Source organism: Arachis hypogaea, chromosome 17 (assembly GCF_003086295.3).
Source record: "Arachis hypogaea cultivar Tifrunner chromosome 17, arahy.Tifrunner.gnm2.J5K5, whole genome shotgun sequence".
Taxonomy (NCBI): Eukaryota; Viridiplantae; Streptophyta; class Magnoliopsida; order Fabales; family Fabaceae; genus Arachis; species Arachis hypogaea.
In genome coordinates this window covers 2207911-2217548 of record NC_092052.1, presented here as the reverse complement: position 1 = coordinate 2217548, position 9638 = coordinate 2207911, and the positions used below count along the sequence as shown (strand labels likewise).

General features: G+C 32.4%; 1 protein-coding gene across 2 annotated transcripts; it reads right to left on the bottom strand.

Moving 5' to 3' along the window:
* Positions 1–4531: 4531 nt before the first annotated feature.
* On the bottom strand, positions 4532–9350 carry LOC112765014 (probable WRKY transcription factor 20). Of its 2 annotated transcripts, none has more exons than XM_025810869.3 (6): positions 8857–9350; positions 6973–7149; positions 6130–6664; positions 5863–6028; positions 5621–5779; positions 4532–5091 (listed from the first exon to the last, which is right to left on the bottom strand). In XM_025810869.3, exons 1-6 carry the CDS (start codon positions 9100–9102, stop codon positions 4590–4592), a joined length of 1785 nt encoding a protein of 594 aa, XP_025666654.1. In that variant the 5' UTR covers positions 9103–9350; the 3' UTR covers positions 4532–4589. The 2 variants fall into 2 exon arrangements, with proteins under 2 accessions (XP_025666654.1, XP_025666655.1); XM_025810870.3 differs by having other exon boundaries at positions 7305–9329.
* Between the last annotated feature and the right edge of the window lie 288 nt (positions 9351–9638).

Genomic DNA, 9638 nt, shown 5'->3' with positions numbered 1-9638 from the left:
ATACTAACTGTCTTTATTCATTTATGACTCTTTCTTCTTTTTTTTTTTATTATTATTATTTTGGGGCCACAGGTTCTTCTTTTTTGTCCTTGAGTAAAATCTAGTTACAACAATATCACATGCCTAGCTAATGAAATTTTACAACTACAAATATCAACTTCACCTGTTCAGTCAAAGTTTCCTCACTAAATTTCATCATTTCTGAAAAGTCAAAGTTATAATCAAAACCATACAAAATATATCAACTTTTTTTATTTGGTTTTGTTGTTTGTACTCACCATAAAATATCATCATGTAAAGATAATAATCAGAAAATAATAGATATACCGATATATTTGACTAAATTACTTAATATAACACTTGTTTATATTCGAGTTATTATTTTTACATAAAAATATGAAGAGTGTTAGGGCCAGTAGATTTTGTGAATTGTAGCCATTAATTAGCTATCAATAATATTTTTAATTGTGTGAGATCTCATCTAATGGTGGAGAATTACTCATTTTTTTTACTGGCTAAGTGCTGACTCATCTAATGGTGGAGAATTACTCATTTTTTTTTACTGGCTAAGTGCTGACTAAATTTTAATAAAAATGCTGACCTCTAAACTTTCTCTAAATATTTTTGTGTGAGTAATCATCCCAAAAATAATTAGTATATCTATGTGCACTTAGTAAAAGAGGATAAAAGGAAGAAAAAAAATAGCACAAATAATAAATCTATCTAGATAATACTATTTCTAAAATTTTATCAAATAAAAGATGACATTAGAGGATTTTATTATGCTGGATTTTAGTATATATATGCTTACGGTAATTACGGTGATTATGCAAGTGTTGTTAGAATTAAAGTTATAATTTCTTATATATTTTAGTAACACTTTTTTTAGTAACATTTTTTTAAAAATATTGTTAAATAATAAAATAAACATTACTTTAATTTTAATAATACTTTCTAAAACATCATAATTATTGTAGTTACTGTACTATAGATATATATTAGAATGCACATTTTATTATTTGTTTATCTTGTCACAACATTTATTTTCAAAATGTGTAGATTCCAACATTACAACAAACATTCTCTCCTAGTGAAGTTCAGCAAATAAAACAAGAGTGTTACTCAAAAAGGAAGAAGCATTATTTGCATTTGGCATAATAACCAAATCTTAAATGCACTAAATGTGATTGTTGATGATAAGTAACAATCATTAACATACAATGACAAAAAGATAAAAGCATAGCCAAAGAAGAAGGTTCATGAATAGAGCAAGAAGTGGCCAAAGCAAAAACAAAACAAAACAAATAAATTTAAGAAAGTTGTACTTTACTTGCAGTGCAATCAAAGTGCCAACGTGAACATGTCAGAATGGTTCCAAAGAAAAAAAAGAGAACAGAATCCAATCTTCCATCCATATTGATGCACCATTAACATTACTCCTACAGTACTATGAAAAAAAAAATATTCATAGAATATAAGGTAAATATATTCTTGTAGAACTAATAGTTCTTTGTTAAATTTTTATCCAAAAGTACCATATCACATAAATAAATGCATAAATGTATCAAACAATATACTTAATATCCCAAGTCAATAAATTAGAAAAGGAAATTTAAAGAATCCAATTTTTTTTAATAAATTATAGCTATATTCTATGATGCATGGACAGCGACACGGACACGCGACACGGGACAGATACGCAAATTTTAAAATTTTACATGACATAGAGACACGCATATATATAAAATATAAAGTATCTTTTAGATAAATCGTAATGATATTTTGATATTTTATTGATATTAAAATATTTTGTTTTAATAATTAATAATATATATTATATTTAAATTTATTTTAAAAATATATATTAAAAATAAGACTGAACACGCTGACACGTAATGATATTTAAGTGTGTTCAGATGTATCTAAATTTTTTTTTTATTTTTTATATACAGTAATTCAATGAAGTGTCCGTGCTTCATGGCATCTTAGAGAGTTATTAAAATTTGGCACATTTTGGTTTAAAGTGTGTGGGGCTAACAGCATGTGAAGAGGCTCGGCGTGACTATAGGAATTGAAATTACCATTTTACACTTACACAGTGTTGTAAATTGTAATGATATATACACAGGAAAAGTGTCATAATCTTATCCAGTCTCATCATTATTTACCATCCACTTTTCTCTCTTTTTCTTTTTCCCTTCCCCACTTTTTTCTCTTCTCATTAACGGCTTTCATGCGATTTGTGTTGTGTCTCTTTCTTGAAAATTTTGTACATCTAGATCTAGTCCCAAAAATATATACATAGATACAAACATATGTAGTTCATTTAATTGTTAAATCATTACTAAAAATATAAACATAATTATCATTAAAAATCAATTTTACTCCAAGTTATTGATGATGAAAGTGATAAAGATAAAATATGAAATTTTAAAAGTTTTAATAGGATAAAATTATAATAATTTACTTCTCAATTTTGAATAAAATGCTAAATATATATAATTTGTGTGTTTTTATAATTTTATGTGTCAGCATATTTTTTTTTAATTTGTGTCTTACTAAACAAATAAAAAGTAAACGCTAAACGTTAAATATGTGTCACTCTATCCATATCTCTAAAAGACATTCACAACAACTAAATACGACTTTATATATTATGTTCTTAATTTTATAATAACACACATTAATTTGTGTTTAATATATAAGATATGATACGAAATTATGAATATAAATATATAAAATAAAATTTATTTTAAGATTTAATTATATAATCATGTTTAATTAGTGATAATAATCGGTATTAACCTTTATGTTATGACTCTTTTAAAGAATTTCATAAAACATTCTCTAGATATATAACATTAAATTAACAACTCCCTGACATGTTAGAACTAAATATATGAAAGATCTTAGATTAATGCTGGTGTAAATGTACTAGGAATATATTCAAAAGAAAAAAAAAATAAAAATCTTTACTTTATTTTTGCTTGTGTCAGATTTCTAGAAACAGCAAGCTCAGCACAGTTGCCAATGCTGCAGTAATGGTTTCCAAAACTACAGTACTGAGAGAGAGGGAGGGACCAATCATGTCCTTTGCCAAAATATGAGGGGGTTTTAGACTTTAGTGTTTTCAATTTTGTGGATAAAACTTACAATTATTATTGTTATGTTCATGCACATGATAGACTAAGTAAATAATAGTGCAGTTGCCAATGAGTAATAGCTCAAATGGCATAATCTTCCCATATTCAATTAAGAGGTTGCGGGTTAGAGTCTCTTATCTTTGGTAAAAAAAAAAAATAATAGTGCAGTTCGATATATAAGCATCTTGTGTTAACGCAGAGTTCGAAGAAAGATCACATTTAAAAGATGTAATATACGCAATTTAATTTGTGTTAATGCAGAATTTAAAGAAGGATCACATTTAAAAGATGTAATATATAGGGGTGTCTGCGGATCGGATCGGATCGGATATGGCCGAAAATTCGATCCGATCCGCACAATTTCCATCGGATCGGAAAAGTGCCGGATCCGATCCGATCTGATCCGCACATTTGCGGATCGGATCGGATATCGGATATATCCGCATAATTAAACCTTCTTTTTTTAATCATATTTCTATGTAAAAGAATTCGACAAAAATATTTCTTTCATACTTTTAAACTTATTTATTCCTAAAATATTTTTAATCAAACTCTCTCTGAATAACAAAAATAAAATAATACAATATATGAATAATAATTACTCACTAAAACATACAAACAAGTAAATATAATACCAAACATATATATATTTATTTATTTTTTAGTTATTATAGTGCGGATCTGTGGATCCGCGGATCGGATACGCGGATGTAAAGCAGATATCCGCGATCCGATCCATAAAGGGTGCGGATCGGATCGTATCCGCAATTTTCGAATCGGATGCGGATATTTACCGCGGATCTGCGGATACGATCTGATCCATGGACACCCCTGGTAATATACGCAATCTAATTTGATAATTATACTAGTGACTGATTTTAAAATTTATTAAAGTTGAATTGTGGTTAGGTAAATACTAACAAATTGTTCTGAAAAGTGAAAATTCAAGTGTGCTATTTACATGTTACACACTTATATTGGTTATATAACTTACCTTAGGCCTTAGCTAGCATTAATGCAGGGATAATAATAGATACAAAATAGTACAAAGCAGTACTGTGCTATTGAATGTGAGTTATGAGAATATCAAACCTAACAAATATAATTCATGGTCCATCACGTGCATTCAAACAGGTCATAAATCATGGGGGCATGCATGCATAGTTTGATATAGCAGCTTTCATATCAGCTTCATTTTTTTACAGAATAATTTGCATATAAACTTGTACACAAAGTTATTTAGATTCAAAACACAAACTACTGAATATATCAGCTCTTAAATAGTGATGATATATATATATATATATATAGGAAGAACTATCTGCATTTTCTTAACAGAAAATGAGACTTTTACCATTTAAAAAAAAAGAAGGAAATACTACTCACAATTTTATTCAATATATATAATATATATAAATATAATCTTTTTTTTTTGTGTTAACAATTTCATGGACCAGTTAGTATTCTTCCCATGTTCTGTGAGCAAGGATATGAGGAATGGTTTAAAGATGGAGCATCATTCCTATTTTCTCTAGAACCATAAGAAATTGAGCTGTGATTTAGAACACCAAAGTATGCTGCTGGAGCTGGAGTGGAAGTATGAACAAACTTGAAATTGTTGTTGTTGGTGTGAATTTGACTTTGACTTTCACCATATTCTGAAATGCCCTTTGATCTATTTTCAGTTGCTGAGCTGATTCCCATACCAAGGTCGAGGCTAATCGTATCGCTTTCTTCTAACTTGATTCTTGTATGTCCAATCATTGCAGCTGCAGCCGCGGCCGCGGCTGCAGCCGGTCCTGCCATGTCGTGGCTACTACTCCTTGCGGCCGGTACGTCGTGATTGTGCTTACCTTCGTATGTGGTTATTACAGCTTTTGGATCATGAGATGCCCTCTCCACATGTTTTCTTACAGGGCAACCGGCATTCGTGCATTTGTAATAACTCCTGCATAATAACTTAATAAGCAAGTATCCTAATTAACAAGAATTATGCAGACAAATATCGCATTTAGACCTGAAAATATGTATTGCTACAAATGCTTTTCAAGTTTGAATCAAAGCTATTCAGTTGAAGTTTGCCATAGCTTTTGTTCATACTTTGCTTGGAATGCAAGAAAAGATGGGAACCCTAAACATGCAAAACAAGGCCATCTTTGAGCCGGTATTTCGGCGACAATATACCGGACCTAGAAAACCAAACACGGTACTAGTGCGAAAACCATCTTGACATAAACCTTATGTAACCTAGTATGATTTTGTAATTATTTCAGACTTGATTTGATGAGCCAGAAAAGCCATGATACTTCAGAAAGTAGATTACTACCTTGACTAACATCAATAGTAAATCTTGTTCCCCAAAACAGAAGATATATATCAGCCATAAATCATAATCAAAGCAACAGATAGCGAAAAGGGTTAAACGATGACATTAAGTAGGACATAAGTTAAATTGGAATTTATTACTTCTAACATACCTAGGATTTGGGTTGCCTCTTACCACCTTCTGTCCATACTTTCGCCAGCGGTAGCCATCATCCAAAATATCAACCTCACTAAGAGTTTGTACAACTACCCGTGGCTCCCGGATAGGCTTAACAACAGGAGTGATGTCAGCATTTCCAAGTTCCATTCTTCTGCTCAAGCCAAAAACAAAAAAGGTCAGCAAGTAAACACACATAATGGAGAAACTTCAGGGCTTCGGCATAAACCATCACACCTTCTCTTCAAGAAGGGATCATCATCATCAACCTCATCATTAGTCCTATTTGACACAAAGCCAGCACCCTCTGGACTGTCATCGTTTGTTGCCCGAGGAGATAGCTCTGGAGTACTGTTGGGATCAGCTGCTTGACATCCCCGACCATACATACCGGATGCTCTGTCTAGAATTCAAGAATTAGAAGAGAAAGAAAGTGAGGTTATACTTCTTGGCAATAAGTAACAATAAAATACAAATCATTGATAAATATCTGGCTGGTATTACCATCTTGGCCGGCCAAAGAAGCCTTATCAGATCTCTCTTCTTGCACAGACATACCGGTACCAGCAGAGTATCGGCGGCTTGGTTGAGGTTTAGGATGATCATGTGTTCCTTTGTATATTATCTCAGTGATTTGACCATCATGAGAGCGTTCAAAAAGTTTCTTCACTTCACAGTTAGGATGTGTGCATTTGTAATAGCTGCGGGGAAATTCACTCCCTTTGACAAGTTTCTGTCCATATTTTCGCCAATTGTATCCATCATCAGATGCCTTCTCGGGTGCGATCGGAGCTCCACTGCCTCTAACTTCAACATGTGATGCCTGAAGCCCAGTGGATGTGTTTCCTTTGTGGTTAAACTCATCCAAATCAACTTCAACCGAACTGATCTTTTGAACAGGCGATGACAGGCTTAACTCATTAGAAGGGTCCGCTGGCTCACTTTCGGCTAATGGTGAAGATGCAAATGGTTGAGCTTTTCCTGGACCTTCAATTCGAGAAGATTGTTCACTTTCATGGTTGTTGAAGTCTGAAGGAACCTTAACATATAAGCAAATAGCATCCGATAAGTACTAAGCAGCAAGTAACCTTCAAGATAACATTAATCAGAACATCAAGCATAACAATCAAATTTGTGTCTACCTAACACTTAATCTAGCGAAAAAGGGATTGATTTAGTCATGTGTACAAAGTGATATCAACAATGTATCTAACTAGTCATCCTTAGATGTTAATTTAATCCGGAAGTTCGAATCAAGGAGAAAGAAGACCAAAGTCCATTCCATGTGTCCATCTGCTTTGAAGTTATATGCAACAAAGTGTCACTAACATGAATTAATATTATTACCATATTCGATCTACCAGGCGGTTTATACTCAAAGAAGCTCAATTTTCTGTCATCAACGGTATTATTATGGAAGCATACAGAAGTTATAGGAAATGCAGTTGATGCAGCAGAAACCATAGAACCATGTGCTGTTTGATGAATCCTTGGAAGGGAACCTGTAGTTGGTGAAGGCTCCACCTGCAAACGAACCAAAGAAAATAGCATATAAATAAACTATAATCTGAATACACGAAAGTGACGAAACTATACAATCACCAATCTAAGTTTCTCAAGAGTAAGAACACGAAAAGAGTGTCGAAAAACGATAAAATAATGGCAAGTTCTCCGAATACCTGCGATCGCTATGTCCCAGGTTGCAATCAATCAACCTATGAAATCAGTTCATAAGTAAAATCATCTATTTTTCTGCCTTATCATAACACTAAGTGTTGCATATTTAGAGTCTCAATGACTAAAGGTAGCATAGTACTACATTATAGTCACAAACAGAAGTTATATAAACAATTAAAATTGCAACTTGGAAAAGCCATTCCCACTTGAATATTGCATACATCATTCTAAAGTCTAAAAAATTTAGGACCATTCAGAGTATTAACTTCTAGAAAACCAAAAAATATCAAAGTCCTTTCAGAAATATCTGGGATCCACAATCTTTCTGACATTCGTTATGCTATTCTCATAGCACACAAAAAATAATATGGATCCACTAATACTTGGCCATGAATTTATTCGTTTGTTCCACTTATTTAATTGACAAAGAAGGAAGCAAAAAACAGAAAAAATAATAATTTTCATTAAAAAAAAAAGGGCTTTTTAAGCGCACTCCGGTATACCGTTAAATAAAAAAACAAACAAAAAGGGCAAGCACCAACAAAAAGGAAGATTCATTATGTGAAGAAACAACACTGAGATTAGAATTTTAAAAAGAAAAAATAAAATAAAAAATGGGAGAAGGTCTCTCTCTAACAATCCTCAACTAAAGTCATATTCCAACAGAATACTGCATTGAGCATAAAGCAATCAAATTACATACACAAGTGCCAAACCTGCAAAGAGCAAAAGCATCTGAACCTAACGTGGCCCTTATACCAAAAATTCTACAAAAATTAAAAGATCAAACTATTCAAACATGGAAAGAAAGCATATCAGAGGAAACAATTTTGCCACGAGATTGAACACAAGCACATAAAAAAGTTTCCAGTTTTAATTTTTTTGTGGGGTAAAAAAATAGAAAAACCAAAAACAGCATCAGCTTCAGCTCAGCTCAGTAGCATTCAGATCACGTCATGTTAAAGTCATTCAGAAAAAGAAAAGAAAAGAAAAAATCCCTTCCAATAATTACAAGCATTTTGATTTTTGAGACCACCCCAGATAAGCTCTTTATGGTTGCTGAGAAACTGAAAACAAAAAATCATACAGAACAAATTTTTGATGTGCCAATCACACTGGGTCAAGTGAAAAGCACCACCTTCAACTTACACAACAACAAAAAAAAAAAAAAACAAAACCAAAGTATCTAATGAAAAATTCACTAATTTTGAACACATCAATTTAGCAACTACAATTAAACAAAAAAAAACCGCATTTTTTTATTGAATTTACTCACCCATTTTCCTTTTTTAGAATACCATTGTAAAAATGTTCTATTTTGAGCATATCCTCTTACTCTAGCAAACCAAAGTTCTTCAATTTGCAAGCTACTGTCACTAAGAAACATGTTTTGCCAGTGAATTCACAAATACCCATTGAAAAAAATTTCATTTTGAACATACAGTTTCACTCTAACTAACTAGAAACACTTTAATCTGAAGCCAAAGTAGAAGAAGAACCAAAACGAGAGGAAAAAGAAAAGAAACAAGAAAGGCAGAGAGAGAAAGTTCACGCCTTCATGTTTGAAAGGAGCACAGGAGACTCCAAAAACGACGTCGGACTCAACCCCGGAGGTATGGTTATGCACGCCGACCGAGAGATCGGAAGCTTCGCCGGCGACATCAGCTTGTACCTTGCCCCACCAACAGAAGCTTCAGCATTCAAACCCGACCCGGTTGGATTCGGATCTTCATGGACCCGGGCATGGTGCTCTGAGCCTGAGCTCGAGGTGGTGGCTGTAATGGTAGCAGCTGCGTCCATTGCTGAATGGTGAGAGAGTGGAGTGTAATTGGAGCGAGGAGGAAGGAAGGGCAAAATGGTCAATTTGCAAAGAGCATTTCTTTGTGTTGTTCTTGTTCTGGGGTCATTGGTGGTGTGGTTTTATTTTTTTAATTTTTTTGAGATTATTGAAGGTTCTGTCAGAGATGCTGAGAGAGTGGGACTCAGTTGACTTGTAAAAACTTTGGATCTCTCATTCATTTCATTTCATTTCATTCTGTGTCATTGGCTTGTCATTTTAAACCCTTTTTCTTCTTCTTCCTAAGCTTTTTTTTTTTTCTTACTTCTTAGGTGGGAAATAAAATAGGAAACATTTCAAGTACACCGCTTATTTTAATCGTTGATTTTAATTAATATATATTATATATATTTTTTATAATTTAGATCAACGGTTAAAATAATTAGAATACTGGTATTTTCAGTGCACTTGAAATATTTCTAATAAAATAATCATATGATAATAGTTGAAAGTGAAGTATTTGTCAAAGAAAATTAATAATAAAATTTTTGAATATTTA

Coding starts and splice junctions, on each gene's coding strand:
- LOC112765014 (XM_025810869.3), bottom strand. CDS start 9,102: ATGGACGCAGCTGCTACCATTACAGCCACCACCTCGAGCTCAGGCTCA. Junction 6,665..6,972: donor CGCCTGGTAGATCGAATATG/GTAATAATATTA, acceptor TTATATGTTAAG/GTTCCTTCAGACTTCAACAA. Junction 5,092..5,620: donor AGAGGCAACCCAAATCCTAG/GTATGTTAGAAG, acceptor GTTATTATGCAG/GAGTTATTACAAATGCACGA.